This window comes from Dryobates pubescens, chromosome 35 (assembly GCF_014839835.1).
Source record: "Dryobates pubescens isolate bDryPub1 chromosome 35, bDryPub1.pri, whole genome shotgun sequence".
NCBI classification, from domain to species: Eukaryota; Metazoa; Chordata; class Aves; order Piciformes; family Picidae; genus Dryobates; species Dryobates pubescens.
This window is the reverse complement of record NC_071646.1, coordinates 2,769,235-2,792,193: the sequence shown is the minus strand read 5'-3', so window position 1 is coordinate 2,792,193 and position 22,959 is coordinate 2,769,235. Positions and strand designations below refer to the sequence as shown.

Sequence of the window (22,959 nt, the reverse complement as noted above, 5' to 3'; positions counted from 1 at the left end):
TGCTGACAGGAGGTGGAGCAGCTTTGGCCTGAGAGATGGTTTAAACCAACCCCTGACACTGAGGGGGCAGCCAGCCCCTGGGCCATGGCCTGGGGACAGCAATGCAGGGCCCATGGGTGGCCCTACCACTCTTCACTGCAGGCTGACAGCAGCCACCCCCCCCTTTTGCTGGTGGCAAGTCAGGGGGACAGAGGCAGAGCCCCAATTCACCTCTGCCCTGCCTGCCCAGCCCCAGGCAGCAGCTCTGGGGTGCCACTGACAGCTGCTGCTGTGCCTCAGCTCAGGAACCTTTCCTCCCCCCTTCATTGTGTGCACAAAGGGAATCAGTCAGGTGGGTTCAAGGAGATCCCTGGCACAGGAACCCACCCAGGCTGTGTGGGGCTTACTGGCACCCCCTGGCAGGACCCCAGGACCTGCCCCATCAGCTGTGTGTGAGGTGATGGCCACAGACCTGCTGCTGCTGCTGCTCTGGCTCCAGCCACAGGGATGCTCAAACCCCTTTTGGGGTGGGGGGGAAGTTAAAAACACAGGAGAGGCTAAAAGGCTGCAGGGAGGCTTTGATGAAAGCACTGAGGCACAGCTGCTGCTGGCTGCAGAGACAGCCAGGAGGCTCCATCCCACCACCCAGCAGCCCATGGACCCACAGGAGAGGAGCAAAGGGGGAGCCAGGAGCAGCCACCCCCAAGCCTGCAAACCTCCTTTTGGTTTTTAAAAGCACAATTAAATAAACCCCAAGCCCCCACCCCCCAACCCCCCCTTAAAAAACCCCAAGTGAACAACTGCCCCCCAAAGCAGCTACATTCATGAATCCTGGCAAGTAAAAAACAGACACTGGGGTGGGGGTTTTGTTCCCCCCCCTCCTTACAACCCTTCATTTCTCAATGGCACAGGCAAAAACGAAGCCCTGAACAGCTTCTTGCAGCATCTGTTGTGCAGTGGAGATCCTCCAAGCCAGGTTCCTCCCCCTGGCTCCCTGCAGAGCTGGAGGCTTCCCTCAGCAGGAGCCTGGAGGGGGCTTTGTGCGTTTAGAGAGCTCCTGCTGAGCACTCCCCAGGCCCCAGGCTCCTTCCAACTATGTCTCCCTCCCTTTTTCTGGCTCCTTTCTAAGCCCTGTCACGCTGAAGGCTGGCAGCTGGAGGGTGCTGCTCTTGCAGGAGGGCTGCAGCAAAGCCATGGGAGCAGCCTGGGGACAAAACTAAAGCAGCTCAGCTCTTCTCCCTCCTACCCCTTTCTCCCCTCCCCTGAATTTCCTCCCCTCTGTGGTGCAATAGCTTTAGATCAACACAAGCTTCTGCTCCTGGCAGATCCTCAGGGGTCAGGATTAGTGCCTGAGCCTTCAGCGTGCTCCTACCTCACCCTCATCCCATTCAAGCTCTGGGAGGTGCTTAAACAAACAGGTTGGAGGTCAAACCCCTCAGGCTGGTGCCAGCCAGGGTGACATTTCCCAAGCTCATCAGCCAACTCTTGACACATCTCAAGCAAGCAACCTGGGCCCCAGGAGTTGCTCCAACAGATCCTGCAGTGGCAGCAGGGCCAGAACAGCCTCCTGCTTTGGACCCACAAGCTCTGCTCTTCACCCAGCCTGAGGGCTTTGCCCTTAGTGCAGTTAGCAACAGGAGTGGCAAGATGGAGCTTGGCAAAAGATTAGTCAAGGCTTGGGGAAGAAAAGGGTGAATTTGGCTGTTGCTTCCCCCACACCTTGCCCTAGATCCAGAACAGCCTCCTGCTTTGGACCTAAATGCTCCATTCCTTACCCAGCCTGAGGGCTTTGCCCTTAATGCAGTTAACAACAGGAGAGTGGCAAAAGGGAGCTTGGCTAAAGACAAGTCAAGGCTTGGGGGAGAAAAGGGTCAGTTGGGGGCACTGCTTCCCCCACACCTTGCCCTAGATCCAGAACAGCCTCCTGCTTTGGACCCACAAGCTCTGCTCTTCACCCAGCCTGAGGGCTTTGCCCTTAGTGCAGTAAGCAACAGGAGTGGCAAGATGGAGCTTGGCAAAAGATTAGTCAAGGCTTGGGGAAGAAAAGGGGTGAATTTGGCTGTTGCTTCCCCCACACCTTGCCCTAGATCCAGAACAGCCTCCTGCTTTGGACCTAAATGCTCCATTCCTTACCCAGCCTGAGGGCTTTGCCCTTAATGCAGTTAACAACAGGAGAGTGGCAAAAGGGAGCTTGGCTAAAGACAAGTCAAGGCTTGGGGGAGAAAAGGGTCAGTTGGGGGCACTGCTTCCCCCACACCTTGCCCTAGATCCAGAACAGCCTCCTGCTTTGGACCCACAAGCTCTGCTCTTCACCCAGCCTGAGGGCTTTGCCCTTAGTGCAACTCACAACAGGAGAGTGGCAAAATGGAGCTTGGCAAAAGATTAGTCAAGGCTTGGGGGGAGAAAAGGATCAATTTGGGGGCATTGCTTCCCCCACACCTTGGGCAACAAAGGATTGAAGGAACACAGAGCCAGCACTTGAGCTGTTCCATAGGGAGCTTCCATGCCCTCAACACTAAAGCAGCTGAAACTCTGGTTTAAGGCAGCATCACTCATCAGGAACATTCACAGCTTCTTCTTAGGCAAGTTTAAAAGGAGAGGGAGGGGGGAAATAAAGTAAAAGGCTTGTGGTGGGCCTCAAATTTGGTACATTAAAAAGGCAAGTGGTTAAAAGAACCCCAAACCCAAAGAGCTTGTGCTTCCTTCCAGCCCCACCCCAGGCAGCCCTGCTGTTCCCAGGCCCCCAGCACAGCCAGGCTCTGACTCTTCTGGTGTCACAGAGGGGACAGAGAGACTGAAAGTGGCCACAAAGCCCTGAAAAAACCAATAATGAGTGGGAGGATGAGGCTGAGACCAAGGGAGCAAAGCTAAAGCAGGGTAATAAAAGCTGAGATTGAAGAGCTGTGGTAGCTGAGCTGTTTCCAGGGAGTGAGAGGAGGTTATTGCTCCTCACTGGAGGTGCCCTGCAGGATGTGCTTATTGCTCCTCACTGGAGGTGCCCTGCAGGATGTGCTGCCAATGCCTTGGGGCTGTCCTCCCTGGGCAAGAGGCAGAGAGCACAGGAACAGGCTCAAGAGCAGGGTGGCTTCACATCCCCAGCTGTGCAAGTGAAGTGAAATGATACCTGGAGCTCTTTCTGGGGTGAAACAAGGCAAGAACTGTCTTTGAACTTGGAAATGGTTAACAGGGGAGGGGGAAAAGGAAGCTAAATATTGGGGATTTGGGCTGGTGAGAGAATTTTTTTCCAGCATGGCTATGACCACTGAGTCCTCAGAGAGACACAGAGTGCAGCTAACTCTGCCACCCAACCAGGAGGGAGGATGTGGGACGTGGTTTGGCCAGCCCAGAAAGGGCCAGGGCTAACTTCCCCTTCTGAAAACAACAGGCTGGAAAAATTCAAAGCAAATCAAAATCTCCCTCAGAAGTGTTCTCTGATCTCCCTGACAGCCAACTCAGCACTCAGAAAGAGAAGACACAGACAAGACTGAGAAGCAGAGGGGAGAGGAGAACTGGCCCAAAGCAGCGCGAGGCTCGTGGTGCTCCAAGGATGCTCCAGTTCCACCTGCAGGGCTCTTCCCAGCCATGGCAGTGCCAGTCCAACCCAAGGGGAAGCCAAATCCTACACCATTAAGTCAGCCATCCTCTGAAACAAGAGAGAAATGCTACAGGTTAGACCAAGGGGGAGCCAGGAGGTGGGAGGAAAAGGGACAGCAGAGCTCAGCTGGGTGCTGGGAGCACAGAGTTCAACCAGGTTGGAAAGGACCTCTGAGATCACTGAGTCCAACCTCTCACCCAGCACCATCTGATCAACTCAACCATGGCACCAAGTGACTCCACCACCTCCCTGGGCAGCACATTCCCACGGCCAATCTCTCTTTCCATGAAGAACTTCTTCCTAACCTCCAGCCTAAACCTCCCCTGGCACAGCTTGAGACTGTGTCCTCTTGTTCTGGTGACTGGGAGAAGAGACCAACCCCCACCTGGCTCCAACCTCCCTCCAGGGAGTTGGAGAGGGCAAGAAAGTCTCCCCTGAGCCTCCTCTTCTGCAGGCTAAGCAACCCCAGCTCCCTCAGCCTCTCCTCCCAGGGCTGTGCTCCAGACCCCTCCCCAGCTTTGTTGTCCTTCTCTGGACACCTTCAAGTCTCTCAATGTCCTTCTTGAACTGAGGGGCCCAGACCTGGACACAGGACTCAAGGTGTGGCCTGACCAGTGCTGAGCACAGGGCACAATGACCTCCCTGCTCCTGCTGGCCACACTGCTCCTGATCCAGGCCAGTATGTCCTTGGCCTTCTTGGCCCCCTGGGCACACTGCTGGCTCCTGTTCAGGGCCAGACAGGGCAGCAGGATCCAGCTCCACATCATTTGATCCATGGAGATTTACTTCCATTGTTTCTACCTGAGCAAGTAACGAGCTGCTTCATGCCCTGCACTGTCCTTTCACCTCCTGCAAAGCTCCACATGGAAGGTCCCCAGGCTCAGCCTGAGGCCAGGGCAGCTCAGCACACCTCCCAGGACAGCAGGCAGCGTTGCTCACTCAGGGTTTAACTGCCTTTCCTTTCCCTTCTCCAGAGGGAAGTGCACTCCCAGGCCACACACAAAGCAGCATTCCAGTAATCATTTTGCAATATTCACCACAACAACACTTCTGGCCTTTGACAAACCTCCTTCCACTGCTCCAGCAAGGCTCAGCCAGGCAAGAGGAACAGCTCAGTGCCAGGGGATGCACAGAGACAAAACTCACACAGGTGAGACCCAGCAGCCAGGAGATCCTACAGCTGCTGGGGCAGAGAATGCTCAGAAGGGCTCTGGCTGTGTGCTGCCCAATTCCCCTTCCTCCTCAAACTGTGCTAGAGACCCACATGAACCACTTGCCTGCCTTCCCTCAGCCCTTCTGCTCTGCAGCCCCACACAGGCAGCGCAGCAGAGCCAATGTGCTGACAATTAACAGCCACTCTTGCTGCTAATTAACATCCATGGCAGGCAGGAAATCCATTCCCTGCAGATTTGTCCTCCTTGCAGTGGAAAAGAAATGCAGCAGAATCAAACCACCTCCACCAGCTTTCCCAGGCAATGCTGTTGAAGAAGGGCCCAGCAAGACCAGATCCTCTCTGAGGGTCCCTCCCCCACCTGATGCTTTCTGTGGTCAGAGATGATCCAGAGCTGCTCACATGCTGCTTTCTCAAGGGCAAGAAACAGCAGTAAGGAGGAGAGGTTTGGGCTGGAATCAAGGGAATTGGGTCCAAGCTGCCTTCATTTCTCTGCAAATCCTACAGAGGAAGTCTCTGCTTAAAACCAGAGGGGGAAGCAGCACTTGGAGCAGAGGTTGGCAGAGCAGCTTTGCAGGGCTGGCACCTGCATTGCCTTTAGAATCAGAGAATTGATAGGGGTGGAAGGGGCCTCAAGGACCAGCCAGTTCCAACCCCTCACACTGGATCAGGTTGCCCACAGCCACCTCCAGCCTGGCCTTCAACACCTCCAGGGCTGAGGCTTCCACCACCTCCCTGGGCAACCTGTGCCAGGCTCTCACCACCCTCCTGGGGAACAACTTCTTCCTAACATCCAATCTCAATCTCCCCACTTCTAGTTCTGTTCCATCCCCCCCAGTCCTGTCCCTCCCTGACACCCTCAGAAGTCCCTCCCCAGCTTTCTTGGAGCCCCCTGCAGATGCTGGGATACTCTTCTAAACCCCCAGCTCCCTTTGGCTCAGGGCAAATGCAAAACCTTCTTTCAGCCTGAAGCCATCCCCCCCTGGCCTGTCACCACAGGGTTTCTCCACCCAGCTGCTTTCCAAGCACCTTCTAAACCCACCCAGCTCCCTTGAGTCACAGGGAGCCAGGGTTCAGCAGCACCCCTCCCACCCTGGCTAGCATCCAGTGCTCCTGCAACATCCCTGGGATCAGCAGCATCATTGCACCTCCTCCTGGGGGGAGAGGAAACACAAATGGGACCCAGCACCATGCAGTAAAAGCTACATGGCTGAGCCCAGCAGCACCACTGCAGAGCCATCCCATGTCCTGGTGCTGAGATTCAGATTGCTCTGGGCTGGAAGGGATCCTCAAAGCTCATCCTGCCCCTGCTGACTGCAGAGGGGGGTTGGACACCTCCAGCTGGAGCAGGCTGCCCAGGGCCACATCAAGACTGACTTTGAATGTCTCTAGGGATGGGGCCTCAACCACATCCCTGTGCAACCTGTTCCACTATTTCCTCCTCATGTCCAACCTAAACCTCCCCTGCTCCAGTTTCAAACCAGTGCCTCCCATCCTATCCCCACAGGCCCTCCTGAACAGTCCCTCCCCAGGCTTCCTGTAGCCCCCTTCAGATACTGAAATGCAGCCATGGAGCCTCCTCTTCTCCAGGCTGAACAGCCCCAACTCTCTCCCAGCCTGTCATGGAATAGAATCAACAAGGTTGGAAAAGACCTCAGAGATCATCGAGTCCAACCTGCCACCCAACAACTCCTGACTACTAAACCATGGCTCCAAGTGCCACATCCAATCCCCTCTTGAACACCTCCAGGGATGGGGACTCCACCACCTCCCTGGGCAGCACATCCCAATGGCCAATTCCTCTTGCTGGGAAGAACTTTCTCCTCACCTCCAGCCTAAACCTCCCCTGGCACAGCTTGAGACTGTGTCCTCTTGTTCTGGTGCTGGGTGCCTGGGAGAAGAGCCCAACCCCCACCTGGCTACAACCTCCCTTCAGGGAGTTGGAGAGAGCAAGAAGGTCTCCCCTGAGCCTCCTCTTCTGCAGGCTAAGCAACCCCAGCTCCCTCAGCCTCTCCTCCCAGGGCTGTGCTCCAGACCCCTCCCCAGCTTTGTTGCCCTTCTCTGGACACCTTCCAGCAGCTCAACATCTTTCCTAACCTGAGGAGCCCAGAGCTGGACACAGGACTCCAGGTGTGGCCTCAGCAGTGCTGAGCACAGGGCAGGATGACCTCCCTGCTCCTGCTGGCCACACTCTTCCTGATGCAGGCCAGGATGCCCTTGGCCTTCTTGGCCACCTGGGCACACTGCTGCCTCATGTTTAGGCAGCTGTCAATCAGCACCCCCAGGTCCCTCTCTGGCTGCTCTCAGCCACTCTGCCCCCAGCCTGTAGCTCTGCCTGGGGTTGCTGTGGCCAAAGCGCAGCCCCTGGCACTTGGACTTGCCGAATGCCATCCTGTTGGCCTCTGCCCATCTGCCCAGCCACTCAAGGTCTCTCTGCAGAGCCCTTCTACCCTCCCCCTCACAGGAGAGGTGCTCCAGCTCCCTGATCACCTTTGTGGCCTCCTCTGCACCCACCCCAGCAGGTGTAGGGGATGGAGCAAGCTTGGGGTGAAGCACTTCTGCAGGCAGCCAGCACAAAGCACCAGTAAGTCCAGCTGGAGCCCCTGGCTCAGTGGGCTCAGCCTGGTAACTTGCTCCTCTCCCCCACTGAGGTCTCCCTTAATGACAGATTACAACACAGCCCCAAAAGCTCCTCCTGCACCATCTCTTGCCCCCAAGCAGTTTCCATGCAACATTAAATCAAGAGAAGTCCTACTTACTAAAGAGCCCAGGGGAGCTCACACAAGCTGCTCTCAGCCACACTCACAGGCAAACATTTCCCCCATGAGGCTGCAAAGGAAAAAGAAACAGCAGAGGATAGCTCAGAGTGCCTTTGGAAGGAGCTATTTTTTTAAGGAGAACAGTTAAAAGCAGCAAAGCAGAAGAGGAAAGAAGTGAAGCAACCTCAGAGATTCCATGGAATGGTTTGGCTTAGAAGGGACCTGAAGTGATCAGCCAGATCCAAGCCTCCTGCCAGGGCCAGGGACACCTCCCTCCAGCCCAGGCTGCTCACAGCCTCACACAGCCTGGTCTGAAACACTTCCAGGGATGAGGAGTCCACAGTAACTTGATGCTAGGGAAGTCCTGGCAGGTTGGCATGACAGCAGGAGCTGGTAACAAGGCTTGGCCATGGTGTGTGGCAGCACCAGGCCACCTCCTCCACTGCTGCTCCTCTCGAGGGCTCCCTCCAGGCAGAAGGTTCCAGGACAGCAAGATTCCCACACAGCCCCAGCACCCAGGGAGGCTGTGGATACCCCATGCCTGGAGGTGTTCAAGGCCAAGCTGGGTGAGGCCCTGAGCAACCTGGGCTGGTGGGAGGCATCCCTGCCTATGGCAGGGGGTTGGAACTGGATGAGCTTTAAGGTCCCTTCCAACCCAACCCATTCTCCTTCCCCCCCAGAGCTGCCAGCACTTCACCATCACACTTACAGAGAGCACAACTGCAAAGAGGGAGCAGGCAGGGTGGGGATCCCCATCCTGAGGCTGCCCAGCTGAAGACACCTGACTAAGATACCCACAGACTAAGCTGCCTGGGCAGGCAGAGTCCTCTCCAGCTTCATGCAGAACTGCCATGGGCCAGCCCCACCTCGCTGCAAAGCTCTGGCTGGTTCAGATCCCCCTGGAGCCCTGGGATTTAGGGGATGCCCAAGCCTCCTGCTTTCATCCAGCATGCAAACACCAGCACTGTTCACCTGCACCACCTCTTCTTCTACCCTCTGCCCACTTGGCTAAGAGGGAGGGAGGGGAACAAGAAGCTGGGCTCCCTGAAGAGCTTGGGAAGCATTAACCTCTAGAGCATCCAAAGCAATTTTAAAGCACAGTGGTAGCTTTCTCTGCATGGAGGGCCCAGCCAAAACCTTCTCCAAGCCTCCTCCACCTTCTCTCTGCTCCCTCTGATGGGCAGCAGCATGCAGCCTGGCACTAAAGGCTCCACATTTAGCAGAGAAACCATTTCAAAGGAGCAAAGCAACAAGCAGGGCTTTGCATCCACCACTGAGGAGGACCCACAATGCTTTGAAAGCCAGAAGAAACCCCAAGTGGCTCGGATCTGGGCAGGCCAAGAACCCAACCTTCACTCCAGAAGCTGCTGCTGTTGGGCTCTGAAGGGAAATGGGCAGCAAGAAGAACAGGGACACAAAAGACTTCCCAGCAAGTCACCCTAGGGCTAGGGCCAGAGTGCAGCATGAAATGAGGGCAAAGAAGGTATTTGTGGCTCTTGCTGGTGAGGGTTTTGCCACAAAGCAAGATCCTGCCCAGCATGAACCACCCTGCCGAGACCCCGCTGCACCCATGGGAACGCGCCGGATGGAGCCTGCAGCTGGATGGAGCCCCTGACACCACAATTCTGGTTTCATGGTGGGGGGGACTTTGGAGGCTTTTTGGTGGGATTTGTGTGGGGGGGGGTGTTGGGTTTGTGTTAAGGGACCTAGGAGGGACCCAGAAAGCTTTTCATGCAGGAGGGAGCTGCCGGCGCTCAAGCCCCCGAGAGGGGTCTCGCGTTCGAGGGAGGACCAACTGCCAGCCACGGTGCCGAGGATGGGGAGGCGAAGGGAAGGTACCACCTGGACACCAACTTGCAGCTGTGGTTGGCCAGCTCCATCTTGAGCTTCCAGGGATGGGAAAGATGCCAGCAGGTCAAGAGGTTTGCTCCCCAGGCTGTAATGCCGCGGGCGCTTGACCACGTCCACGCTGGCCCGCGGCGTGAAGCTGTTTCTTCTCATCCTTACGGGGCTTGGGCTGATGGGAAGGTTGAGCTGCTCCCAGGCAGAGAGTTATCACAGGGAATGAAAAGGGGAACCACAGCTGAAAACCACATGGCACAGCAGCAGCAGCACCACGCACCTCTGGCATCCCCACCCGCAGCACCCCGAAGCTCCTGGCAGCCGGCGAAGCCAGCAGCAGAGTTTGTGCCACCAGGACCTTGCCCAGTGGGGGGGGAACTGAGCTGCTCTGCTGGCAAATCTGGCTCAGAGGACACTGAAGTCTGAGCCTGCCTTGTTTTTTTCAGCCCCTTGGCTTCCCATGAGGACTTTTCTGCTTAGCTGGCTTCGTTTGGGCCTGGCTTTTGTTTTCTTTCTTCCTTCTGTTATTGTTGTTTTTACCTCCCCCACCATCCCTTTAGGGGGGAAAGCAAACAAGCAGACAGGAAAGTTTTTTTTTCCCCCTTCTTGGTGTTTCTTCTCCTCCCAGGCAGCTGCACTTCCCAAGTCAAACAAAGAACAACAGCAACAACCTCTCACTTCTCCTGAGTGGGCAGCAACGATTTCAACACAGAGCTGCAAAGCCATCAACACCCAGACTGGAAACCACCAGCATGGGACCAGCCCCCAGCCACCTTGCCAAAAAAAGGCTCAGTTTAGCATTTAGCAGCCAGCTGGATTTAGCTCCACAAACCTTCCAGACATGAGATGCAGGCTCCTGGTTTCTCCACCCCTCCCTTCTGCTCCCTCAGCTCAGGGACTCCTTCCTGCCGGGACCCAGAGCTCACCCAATCTGCCAACAGCTCTTGTGAAGTACAGCAAGAGGAGGCAGCCAAAAGCCTAAATGTACCCAAAAAGGACTTCAAATAGGATGCAGTTGACTTCCTGTGAAATCCAGAGCTGGTTTGTGACCTTCCATTGGGGCAGCTAATTATAGGCAAGGGGCACTGGGCCTTCCACAGAGCAGTCCCTCTGCAAAGCAGTGATGCAAAGGTGAGCAGCAGCACCTACCAACAGCTGCAAGCCCAGGGTCTGTGCTTGGCTGAGCAAGCACAGATGGCCCAGCAGTAGCTTAAGTAAGAGGAGAGGCAGGATTGCATAAAGGAAAGCCACTCAGAGCCTGAAGTGCTTCCACTGCTGCCAGAAGAAGATTCCTAGCACAAGGGAGGTAAAAACCTGGAGCCATCTTCTTGCTTCACGTTTAGGCTTTGCTCTGCACCAAGTTTAGGCACACCACAGCTTTGCTCTGCACCAAGTTTAGGCACACCACAGCTTTGCTCTGCACCAACTACTTCTAAGCTGCAGGAGAAATGTGCAGAGTGGAAAAACTCTCCACTCCTCTCAGCCCCTCTCCCACCCTCCCCAGGCAAACGCTGCTGAGAGTCCCCCCAAGAAGCTGCCTGAAGCTCCCAGCCCGACCCAGGAGGAGAAATCTCATCCCAAGAGGATGAGAAAGAAATTCACTTCAAACCTCTTGGCAAGCCTTTGAAATGATCACAATCACATCACTGAGAGCTGAGCAGGAGACCTGGAATTCAATCATTCAATTCATTCATCCTACATTTGTTCCTTCTCCTTCCTGCAGCTCTGACAAACCTCTCTCCCCCACCCCAGGCTGGGAAACACACTAATGAATTCAAGCCATAATTAATCCTGCTTGGGGGAAACTCTATCTGCAGGAAGTCTTTGTGGTGATTGAAAGAATCAGCTTTTTTTTCCCCCCTCCTGGCAGGTATTGAAGAGATTTTTTCTCCCCCCCCTTTTTTTTTCCTCTGAGCAGGGGGGAGGAAAACTAAACCCAAGCCTAGAGGTGTGCAGCAAAAACTTACTGAGTTGAGAGAGGGTTTGTCCCTGTGGGTGTTCACTGCTTCCACATTCAGGGTGATGGTCTCCACTTTACAACCTTTTAGCCCCCCCCCAAAACAACACAAAAGGAAAGAGAAGTTTGGGTAAGAAAAGGCAAATTATGAACTAAGCCATTGAAAAAAAAAGGGCAATAAAAGATTGAAAGCAGCAAGGGGCGGGGGGGGGGGGAAATAAGCAGGAAGAGGGAAAAAAATGTGGTGGTTTTGTTGGGTAAGAAAATAAGAGTCTAAATAAAAAAGGTAATTAAAAAGAATAAGTAAATAGAGTCTAAATAAAAAGGTAATTAAAAAGAATAAATAGAGTCTAAATAAAAAAGGTAATTAAAAAGAATAAATAAATAGAGTCTAAATAAAAAGGTAATTAAAAAGAATAAATAAATAGAGTCTAAATAAAAAGGTAATTAAAAAGAATAAATGAAGCAGCTCATCAAAAAAAAAGAATACTAAATCAGGTCCTAAAAAAAAATAGTAATTAAATGATGAAAATAAGAATAATGATCAGAAATGAAGCAGCTCAGCTCCTCAGCAGCATTTGCAGCTTGTAGCTGCTTTCAGGCTTTGAGCTTCACTGTGTTAGGTCTGACACAGGGGAAAAAACCCACCCCAAAACCCCCCCAGATCATAGAATCAGTCAGGGTTGGAAGGGACCACAAGGATCAGCCAGTTCCAACCTCCCTGCCATGAGCAGGGACACCTCACACTAGATCAGGCTGCCCAGAGCCTCATCCAGCCTGGCCTTAAACACCTCCAGGGATGGGGCCCCAGCCACCTCCCTGGACAACCCATTGCAGGGCTTCACCACTCTCATGGGGAAGAACTTCCTCCTCACCTCCAGCCTGAATCTCCCCACCTCCAGCTTCATTCCATTCCCCCCAGTCCTATCACTCCCTGAGATCCTGAGCAGTCCCTCCCCAGCCTTCTTGGAGCCCCCTTCAGACACTGGAAGGCCACAATGAGGTCACCTCAGAGCCTTCTCTTCTCCAGACTGCACAACCCCAACTCCTTCAGCCTGTCCTCATAGGAGAGGTGCTCCAGCCCAAACCTGGATGCAACCCTAACCCCCTAACCTAACCTTGGGTGCAAGCCCAAACCTAACCCCAGATTTGGAGGCACAAGAGGAGAAAAGAGGAGAGAAAAACCTCAGCAGGGGAAAAAAAACACAACCAAATGACCACCACCTGTTTGCAAGAGAGGCCAGGAGGTAAGACACTTTCCCCCCCCACCCCATCACCACTGATCCATCTTTACCCATGGGACTCCCACACAAAGAGGTCGGGGGGAGGAAAACCCCAACCCCAAAGCTGCAACCCCCCCAGGGGAAGATTTACCATATGCAACAGGAGTGAGCTTGAGGATGGTGTGGAGGGGACAGCGCAGGTAGGGCAGCTCATCTAAGGGCAGAAACAGCAGTTATGGGCAGGGGGGTTGCAGCTCCAGCAGCCCCCCCCTGGCCCCCAGGCACTGGGTAGCAGCTTCCCACAACAGCAAATATTGGGCCCCAAGAGCACAGGCACTCTGTGCCCCCCCTGTGTGGTGCTGCAGCATCTTCCTCCCACCCCTCAGTCACCCTCCTCAGCACTGCAGCACAGGGCTGAGCCTGTGGCTGGGACAGACTTTGTAAGGAGAAAGGCATGGAAGAAAGGGGGAAGGAAAGAGGGAAGAGAGCAGCAGGGGGAAGGAAAGAGGGAAGAGAGCAGCAGGGGGAAGGAAAGAGGGAAGAGAGCAGCAGGGGGAAGGAAAGAAAAGGAGGGAAAGAAAAGACCTTAGAGCAACCTTCCAAGTACTTAAAGGGGGTCTGTAAGAAAGCTGGGGACAGACTCTTGAGCAGGGCCTGCTGGGACAGGACAAGGAGTGATGGTTTGAACTTAAAGAGGGAGACTCAGATCAGTTCAAGGGAAGAATTCTTCTAGCAGGAGGGTGCTGAGAGCCTGTCCCAGGTTGCCCAGAGCAGTGGGAGCTGTCCCATCCCTGGAACCATTCCAGGGTGTTTGGGGCTCTGAGCAACCTGCTCTAGGTGCAGATGTCTCTGCTGACTGCAGGGGGTTGGACTGGGTGGGCTTTAAAGGTCTGATTCAGTGATTCCCAACCCAGGGCCAAGCAAGAGAAACCCCTCCAGCAGCACACAGGTGGGAAAGCACCGGAGAGAGAGCTTCCCTCAGCTGCTCCTCACCAGGCCTCTTCACTGCCAACCCTTCCAGGCTACTGATCCATCAGAAACCCATTTTTCTTTCCATTAAAATAAAAACCCACCCACCAGCAACCCCCAAAAGTAAACTAAACAACCCCCTAGAGAGGCTGCAAGTGTCAGGGATGGAAAAGCAGCTCCAGCAACAACAGCTGAGCAGAGGAGCCAGCACCTGCATGGCCCTCAGAGAGCTTCCTGCACAGCTCCAAGCACCACGGGGATGCAACAGTTAAAGGCTTAACTTCCACGGTGGAGAGGGGGGGAAAAAAAACCACAAACCCAAACCCCAACAGGCATTTAGAAGCCACCCTCCCAAAAAAAACCCTTCTGTGAGGGAAGCAGTGAGAAGCAGCAGCAGCAGCCCTCCCCCAGCATCATGCAGCTCCTTTGTGTACCTGCATTCTTGTCAAGAAAATAAGCCAAGAGGCACCTCATAACTGCCTGGTGGGAGATCACCAGGACGTTGCCTTGCCTTTCCAGCTCCATAATTACCGGCTCCAAACGTTGGACCAAGTCCTGGTAGGACTGGAAACAAGGAAAAGAGCAATTCATTGGTTTGGAGGGGTTTTTTCCTCCCTCCCTCCCTCCCCTTCCCCACCCCCCCGGGGGTTTTCTTTTGTAAACAGAAAAGGCTTAATGAAAGCAGCAGCAGTGATGAATGCAGCTCCACAGGCAGGGAAGGCAGCAGTTGCAAAACATCCACCTGCAGAAGTCTGGGGTGAGGCAGGAAATAAGAGAGAGAGAGAGGGGAAAAACATAGCAGCAAGCAGCAGAAGGTGAAATTTGGCCTCAGGAAGCCTCAGATCAGAGGAGGCTTCAGGTGGCTGGAGGCTCTTAATGCTTGCAAGAGGAAAAACAAACAAGCCACTCCATTAGACAGCAGGAGGAGGCTGGGAGGTAAAAGCAGAGCTGGCTCCATGCCCCTCCCACGCTCAAGTTTCTTTCCAGGCTGGTTTTCCACAGGGACAAAGCCAAGCCTGGGACAAACAAATGGGGTGCAGAAGCCCTTGGTGTTGGGAGGGGAGCATCAAGGGACTTGCAAAGGGGCCCAAAGAATGGAATTCAAGGCAGCATCTACACACCACAATGAAGGAAATCATAGCATGGGTTGGGTTGGAAGGGACCTTAAAGATCAGCCAGCTCCAACCCCACTGCCAGGGGCAGAGACACCTCCCACCAGCCCAGGCTGCTCAAGGCCTCATCCAGCCTGGCCTTGAACACCTCCAGGGAGGAGGCATCCACAACCTCCCTGGGCAACCTGTGCCAGGGTCTCCCCCACCCTCACTGGAAAGAATTTCTTCCCAGTCTCCAGACTTAATCTCCCCTCTTCCACCAGGGTTTATCCATGCTCCACCTTATCGTTTCCTCCCAAGGGTCCTCACCTCACCTCCAGGATAGCGATAAAGATATTTCTCCTGATCCCTCAAGGCAAACTCCTCTGGGTACTTGGCTTCAATCTCTGCATAGGTCATTTCTTCACAGACCCCCTGAGGGAAGAAGGCCTTGTTACACCACACTTGGCTTCCCCACAGGTACAAGGAGGAGACCAGAACAAGCAAGAGGCTGAGATCTGCAACCCCTTTGTGTGATGGCAGTCGTTAGGTAGCAGATGTGACACAGCCACATGCTCAGCATCTGTGCCAGCAGGGTGGTTTGAGGAGGAATCACAGCATGGCAGGGGTTGGAAGGGACCCCTGGAGATCATCCAGTCCAGCTCCCCTGCTGAAGCACCCCCAGCAGCTTGCCCAGCATCACAATGGCCAGGGGGGGTTAAAAGCTCTCCAGAGAAGGAGACTCCACAACCTCTCTGGGCAGCCTGCTCCAGGCCTCCAGCACTCTTAAGTTGAGGAAGTTCCTGCTTAGATGGAACTTCAAGTTTGTGCCCATTAGCTCTTGCCTTGGCACTGGAGACCACTGAGGAGCTTTTGGGTTCTTTTCAAAGCCCCTCTTTGCCAGAGATGAAAGCAAGCCTTCACTTCCACAGCACCAGCCCTGCACTTTCTTTTGCCTGAAAGAAAGAGTGGGAGCAGGAACCTTTGTCCCCCCAAGGTGATGTCACAAATGACTGGGACTGCCCTGGGTCATTTTCTTTCCCCACACCAGCTGGCTATGTCCACAGCAAGGTCCAGAGACTGGCAGCCCTGTTGCAAACCATCCTAAACCTCAAGATGGAGTAGCTGGACATAACCCATGTGCAGATGTGGGACTCCAGGGCAGGGTTTAGTGGCCATGGTGGTGGTGGGTTAATGACCATAGAATGGGTTGGGTTGGAAGGGACCTTAAGGATCATCCAGTGCCAGCCCCCTGCCATGGGCAGGGACACCTCCCACCAGCCCAGGCTGCTCAAGGCCTCATCCAGCCTGGCCTTGAACACCTCCAGGGAGGGAGCATCCCCAACCTCCCTGGGCAACCTGTGCCAGGGTCTCCCCACCCTCACTGGAAAGAGTTTCTTCCTAACCTCCAGTCTAAATCTACCCCCCACACACTTCAAATCTTAGAGGCCTTTGCCAACCTTATCAATTTCATGACTCCCAACATGGATGCAGCTCCTGGGAAGGGAGGTTCCAAGAGGAGCCCAGGAAATGAAACAGGAAAGAGTCCATTCTACAGTGATGCATTTGAAGCCTTTAGCTTCTCTAGATTGAAAGCAATGGTCAAAGCCAAGCAGCATTTTCACTCACAGCATCAATCTCATTGAGAATCTTCCACTGCTCATATGTCACCCCCAGGGACTCAGCTGTCTGGATTGTCCTCTTCAGCTGGCTGGTCCACACCTTCAGATCAACAATTTCCTGCTCCTCAATGAACTTCTTCAGTGCCTGAGCAAACTGGGGAGGAACAAAACAACCCAACAAAAATACAGCAACCACCCAAACAAACCCAGGGGAGGCCTGGAGGGAGCAGGGAGCTGCTGCCACCTCTAAAAGCATCACTTCAAGGGCTGTGGCTGTCACAGCAAGGTCCAGCTGCCAGCCCCCCTGGCAGGAGCAGGGGTGCAGAGAGCCCAGGTTTGGCCCCTCCTGGGCACACCAAGTGTGGTAGTTTTAGGCTATGCCTTGGAAGTTTCCCCACAGATCTTGAGCAGAAAGTGGTGGAATGAAAATAAATCACTACTGGGGGGCAAAAGGAAAACAATGGCAGCTCTAAACAATCCCACTGGAAAGTTCTCTACCATAAGAGTTAGTCTGGTAAAGAATTTCTCTCTCTTCTGGGCTCTGGGAGAGATTAATTTGCTTCTGCTTGACCTTGGCTGCATTGCTTTGGCTAAATCTAACATCTCTGCTTCTTCCTCTTGTCCCTTTTATGTACAGGGGTGTGAGGAGGGAAGGGCAGGGAGGGAGAAGCCATTAGCCTCCCCTGATCTTTGACCAGGAGGGGTCCTTGTGCTGTTTATTAATTGTAAAGAAGGTCTCCCCTGAGCCTCCTCTTCTCCAGGCTAAGCAACCCCAGCTCCCTCAGCCTCTCCTCCCAGGGCTGTGCTCCAGACCCCTCCCCACCTTTGTTGCTCTTCTCTGGACACCTTCAAGTCTCTCAATGTCCTTCTTAAACTGAGGGGCTCAGAACTGGACACAGGACTCAAGGTGTGGCCTGAGCAGTGCTGAGCACAGGGCACAATGACCTCCCTGCTCCTGCTGGCCACAGTTCCTGATGCAGGCCAGGATGCCATTGGCCTTCTTGGCCACCTGGGCACACTGCAGGCTCATGTTCAGCCTACTATCAACCAGGTCCCTCTCTGCCTGGCTGCTCTCAGCCAGTAGCACTGCCTGGGGTTGTTGTGGCCAAAGTGCAGCCCCTGGGCACTTGGACTTGATGCAACCCCTCCCCAGCTTTGCTGCCCTTGAAGAGCTTCCATGCCAGCCAGGCAGCCAGGCTGGTGCTGCCAAGCACATACCTGCTTCCCACGTGGGGACAGGCCAGAGTCTCCCCCAATCTTGCCAAGGAGGTTGTAGTCGCTCTCGCCGTGCCGGCAGAGGTAGATGGTTCGTGGCTGGACGTGGATGTTCATCAGGTAATAGACAATTTTACTCTGGATGTAATCCTGGACTCTGTTCACCAGGAACCTCTGTCCCACGTTGATCACTTTGATGAAGGAAAGATCTCTGGAGTCAACAGAAAGAGAGCCCCAAGAGGCTGGTTGGTGAAAGGGAAGCACCAGCAGCTGCGGGCGGCAGCTGGCTCCCCAGCCTCCAGCACAGGCAGCAGCTCTGCCACTGGGGTGCTCCAGCAAGGCTGAAGGGAAGACCTCAGCCTGGGTTTGAAGGAGGAACTGCTGCATTACAGATTCACAGCTGGCATCGGGTTGGAAGGGAACCCTCAAAGGTCATCTTGTCGGCAGGGACACCTCCGACTAGAGCAGGCTGCACAGGGCCACATCCAGTCTGGTCCTGAAGGTCTCCAGGGCCTCAACCACATCCCTGGGCAACCTGTTCCAGTGTTTCACCACCCTCATTGTGCAGAGCTTCCTCCTGGTGTCCAACCTAAACCTCCCCTGCTCCAGTTTCAAACCCTTGCCCCTCATCCTGTCCCCACACTCTCTCCTGGCTCCAGTTTCAAACCCTTGCCCCTCATCCTGTCCCCACTCTCTCTCCTGGCTCCAGTTTCAAACCCTTGCCCCTCATCCTGTCCCCACAGCCCCTTCTAACCAGTCCCTCCCCCCAGCCTTCCTGTAGATCCCCTTCAGGTATTGAAATGCTGCTCTAAGATCTCCCTGGAGGCCTCTCCTTTCCAGACTGCACAGCCCCAGTTCTTTCAGCACTGTGTTTGTAGGAGAGGTGCTCCAGCCCTTTGATCATCTTCATTCATTCCACTGCAGTACACCAGAGAAAAAGCCTTTCAAATCCCTTGGGATCCAAGGACACCACCTTCCCACAAGCAACTGGGGGAGAGCAGAGGCTCTTGACAGCGTGCTGAGCCACAGAGCAGCAGCCACAAAGCAGCACAGCTCACACAGGCAGAGGCAAAATGCAACCCAGGGCTTGGCTTACTTGTCATAAACATCAGGATCAAGAGGCTGGTAAGTGACCTTGTAGCACTCTATCCTCTTCAGGAAATCATCCATCACATTCTCCCTGTTTCTCTCTGGGTAGTCAGGGCTGGAAACCTTCACCTCCTGCTCCAACAGACAACGTTGCTTTGTGAGAGTTAAGCAAACTCAACTCAGGGCACAAAAAGCCAACGCTGAAAGAGGTTATTCTTCCCTTCCCAAAGAAATTAAGGCACTCTTTAAAGCTGCCCTGTGGAAAAATCTGCTCCTGGAGAGCAAACAAAGGGCGGCTCTGAAGTGCTTGGCCCTGTGACAGGCACAGCTGGCTCACCCTGAGCCATGCCTGCCTTTTCCTCCACGAGGAGCCACGCTTCAAGGTCACACGTTTCTCAGCCTCCTTTCCTTCCCACCACCTTCTCACCTAACTACCTGCGCCTCGAGCTGCTGTAACCCCGCCACCCCCAGCTGCTCCTCCCCAAGGGGAGACCCAAGAGCAAGGCACTGCTGCTGCAGCTGATGACCTTGCAGCGAGCCCCTGGAGCTGCCAGCAAGCAGCTGAGCCTGGCCAAGGCTGGCACGCACCAGGATGTTGGCAGCGATGACTTCTGGATCGTCGCAGACGGACTCCACGAAGAACACCTGGCAAGAAGCAAGGCAGGGTCAGGAACTCCTGCCAAGAGCTCCTGCCCCCCCAGAGTGCTGATGCCCCTCTTGGGATCACAGAATCACCAAGCTTGGAAGAGACCTCAAAGCTCATCAAGTCCAACCTGGCACCACAGACCCCATGACTAAACCATGGCCCCAAGGGCCACATCCAATCCCCTCTTGAACACCTCCAGGGATGGGGACTCCACCACCTCCCTGGGCAGCACATCCCAGTGGCTAACAACTCTCTCTGGGAAGAACTTTCTCCTCACCTCCAGACTAAACCTCCCCTGGCACAGCTTGAGACTGTGTCCTCTTGTTCTGCTGCTGCTTGCCTGGGAGAAGAGACCAACCCCCACCTGGTCACAACCTCTCTCCAGGTAGTTGCAGAGAGCAAGAAGGTCTCCCCTGAGCCTCCTCTTCTGCAGGCTCAGCAACCCCAGCTCCCTCAGCCTCTCCTCCCAGGGCTGTGCTCCAGACCCCTCCCCAGCTTTGTTGCCCTTCTCTGGACACCTTCCAGCATCTCAACATCTTTCCTAACCTGAGGAGCCCAGACCTGGACACAGGACTCAAGGTGTGGATGTCACCCTTGAGGTGCCACAGCTCCTAAGTGAACCCAGGAGCACTACCTTGAAAGCATTTTCTTTAGCAAAGCTCAAGATCAGGTCCCTCCTCTCCCGAGTCGTGTTGGTCGCATCAAACACCTGCCAGAGAGTTGATGAGCAGCCATGAGAGGAGGGAGGGGGATTGGGATTACAATCAGGTTGTTCCCCACCCCCCCCCCCTCCCAAACACTCCAGGCAGCTTTGAACTATCCAGGTGTAAACCCAGGTTGAAAAGTCCAGGGAAAGCCTTACAGCTATTTGCCCACACTCCTCCAGGAGGTAAGCCTTCACATCTTGTAGAGCCACCAAGGCACACTGCCTGCAGGAGACAAAAGGGGGGGGGATGTATTCAGACAACAAGGCTTGTGAACCACCACCACAGAGGGATTTAAACACCTTCTCTCTCTGCTCACAGAGCACCCACCCCTGCATCCTTCCAAGAAGCTCAGCAGGGAGCTGCACTCTTCCCCACTTCTGGAGTATTGTATCCAGGTGTGAGCTCCCAGTCCAAGAGAGACAGGGAACTACTGAAGGGAGTCCAGAAAGGGCTATGAAGTTGCTGAGGGGCCTGGAGGATCTCTGAGGAGGAAAGGCTGAGAGACCTGGGGCTGGTTGAGCCTGAGAGGGGACTGTTCAATACCTAAAACCAGGGTGGAGGTAATGAGGATGGGGCTGGGCTCTTCTCAGTGGTGCCCAGAGACAGGACAAGAGGCAATGGGCACAAACTGGAACCCAGGAGGTTTTCCCTCCAACTTACAGAGAAAACTCTTTGCTGTGAGGATACCCTGGAGCAGGCTGCCCACAGAGGTGGTGGAGTCTCCTTCTCTGGAGAGCTTCCAAACCCACCTGACCAGTGTGATGCTGGGCAAGCTGCTGTGGGTGCCCCTGCTCCAGCAGGGAGGTTGGCCTGGATGATCTCCAGAGGCCCCTTCCAAGCCCACCATGCTGGGATTCTGTGTGGATCTACAAGCTGCTCCACCACTGGATGCTCACAGCCCCCTGCACTCCATCACCCTGAAGTTAGAAGCAGAGCTCCCAGGCACAGCCCCTCGGGCAGGATCCCTGCGGGGCTCCTTCATCACCTCATCCTCCCCTGGCTTCATAGGGCTTAAACCTTCTTTTGTGTTCCTCAAACGCTCTTTTGTGCTCCTCAAACGAGCCTGCCAAGTCCTGAGCCTAAGCAGACCACCCTGGCCGACCTCAGCACCCCCTGCCCTCGACTCACTTGCGGATTTCCATGGCCTCTTTGTTGTCGTGCCTGAAGAACTCGTAGGACTTGTAAGACTTGACGGCTTCCCGGCGATACACTCCTAAATTAAACACTTCACACACACAAAAGAGGAGCAATGTGAGGCTGATGGCATCTCACAGCCACATCTCAGCGCCCTTCCAGCACCCTGGGGCCAGCTGGTGCCCTCACACACACCCACCTTTGGTGGGCACCCCAATCCAGTTGAGGTAGCGGGTGAGCTTCTTGGACACGTAGGTCTTGCCCCGGGCAGGGAGGCCGATCATGACAATCATAGTCGGGGAGTTGGTCATGTAGGAGGCCCATGCTGCAAAACAACGGAATAAATACATAAATACCACCCCAGGAGCATCAAAGAGCAGCTGGGAGCAAAGAGGTGAGCCCCGGGTCAAAGCCGTGCTCCACGTTCCTGAATGGACAGACGGACACCGTGCATCCCATAAAGAGCTCTCCAGGCAGAGCTTAATTTCAGGACTTAAAGGGGGGGTCTCTCTAAAAAAGATGGGGACAGACTTCATAGCAGGGCCTGTTGTGACAAGGCAAAGGGTGATAGTTTTAAGCTAAAAGAGGGAGATTGAGACTAACTGGAACTGGTTAGCCTAGAAGAAAGGAGGCTAAGGAGAGACCTTCTGGCTCTCTATGACTCCCTAAAAGGAGATTGGAGTGAGGTGGGGGTTGGTTCTTCCCAGCATTAAGAAAGAGAGGAAATGTCCTCAAGTTGCACCAGGGGAGGCTTGGACTGGATATTAAGAACAATTTCTTTTCTGCAAGGGCACTGGAAGAGGCTGCCCAGGGAGGTGGCAGGGTCACTGTCCCTGGAGTGTTCAAGAAATGGATGGCCATGGTGGTGCTGGGTTGGATGGTTTGGGTTTATGATCTTAGAGATCTTTTTCCAACCAAAGTGTTTCTATGATTCTAGATAGAAGGCAGCAGTGTTTGATGCCGAGGGTCGTGAAGACCCTGCCCCGTGCTGCCCAGAGAGGGGGGAGATGCCCCATCCCTGAAGTCACTGCAGGTCAGGTTGTTTGGTGCTCTGAGCAACCTGCCCTGGGTGCAGCCTCCCTGCCGACTGCGGAAGGGTTGGACGGGAGGAGTTTAAAGGTCTCTTTCCACCCAAGCCAGTCTGCGATTCCAGGCTGCTCGGCTCGCTCCCGTGTCCTCGCAACGATCAGCCGGTGGCCGAGCGTTCCGCGGTCTCCCGGGCGCTGGTCAATGGTGCGGATCAGCCCCGCTGTGCCTAATGGGGCTGGCACTCAGCTTTTAGCCCGGGCGATATTTACCGCCCGGGCCGGAGCTGCCAAGGGCACCGGAAAGATGCTTTTAACAAACCGGTCACGTTCTGTCCGCCAGCTGCCAAAGCAACCCGGGGACCGGGCGGGGAGAGGCGGGTTTGGGGGGCAAGAAAAGCCCCGTTTGGGGCTAACCACGGCACCCAGGTGTTAGAAACATGAGACGGGGGGGGGGATGCGCGGTGCCGGGCAGCCGGGGAAAGCGGCGGGAAGGGCTCGCCGGGGCCGGGGCCGGTCATCAAGGGCACAGAGGCGGACATGAAGAAGGGGGGACACCAGGAGGTCGGCCCCGCGCAGGATGGAAACGCGTCTAACGGAAGAACCGTGCTATTTTAAGCGGCACAAGCAGCACGCCCCCCGCGAAACCGCTATTTTGTTTTTTCTCTTAAATATAGCAAACCCCCGTTAACCCCCTTTAACCCCCCTCCCAGGCCGAGGTTACTCACAGCACTGCTTCTCGCCGCCGCGCAGCGCCCCGGCCCTACCCCGCGGGGGGCCGCCGTGCCGGGGCTCCGCCGACATGGCTCCGGGCCGCCGCGCCACATGCAAATCATATGCAAATCACACCGGCCCCGCATGCAAATGAACGCCGAGCGCAGTGACGTCAGACTCGCTTCTCCACCTCCCCGCCGCTGACTACGCGCTGATTGGCT

General features: G+C 54.9%; 1 protein-coding gene across 4 annotated transcripts; it reads right to left on the bottom strand.

The window, feature by feature from the left end:
• Positions 1–3,387: 3,387 nt before the first annotated feature.
• PFKFB2 (6-phosphofructo-2-kinase/fructose-2,6-biphosphatase 2) lies at positions 3,388–22,867 on the bottom strand. 4 transcript variants are annotated; one of them, XM_054176341.1, is made up of 16 exons: positions 22,753–22,867; positions 21,199–21,324; positions 20,994–21,090; positions 20,021–20,087; positions 19,793–19,867; positions 19,101–19,157; positions 18,520–18,644; positions 17,427–17,634; positions 16,216–16,362; positions 14,917–15,021; positions 13,930–14,059; positions 12,678–12,740; positions 11,314–11,387; positions 9,347–9,538; positions 7,505–7,574; positions 3,388–3,622 (listed from the first exon to the last, which is right to left on the bottom strand). In XM_054176341.1, exons 1-15 carry the CDS (start codon positions 22,826–22,828, stop codon positions 7,548–7,550), a joined length of 1,569 nt encoding a protein of 522 aa, XP_054032316.1. In that variant the 5' UTR covers positions 22,829–22,867; the 3' UTR covers positions 3,388–3,622; positions 7,505–7,547. The 4 variants fall into 4 exon arrangements, with proteins under 4 accessions (XP_054032316.1, XP_054032318.1, XP_054032317.1 ...); XM_054176343.1 differs by having other exon boundaries at positions 9,359–9,538; XM_054176342.1 differs by lacking the exon at positions 7,505–7,574.
• Positions 22,868–22,959: the final 92 nt, after the last annotated feature.

Bases quoted from the DNA above. Each gene is read 5' to 3' on its own strand.
- PFKFB2 (XM_054176341.1), bottom strand. From the start codon at position 22,828: ATGTCGGCGGAGCCCCGGCACGGCGGCCCCCCGCGGGGTAGGGCCGGG. The intron at 21,325-22,752 runs GTGAGTAACCTC...GTTGTTTTGCAG, and splicing joins CGGCGGCGAGAAGCAGTGCT to CATGGGCCTCCTACATGACC. The intron at 9,539-11,313 runs GTAAGTTTTTGC...GCCTGGGAGCAG, and splicing joins ACAAACCCTCTCTCAACTCA to CTCAACCTTCCCATCAGCCC.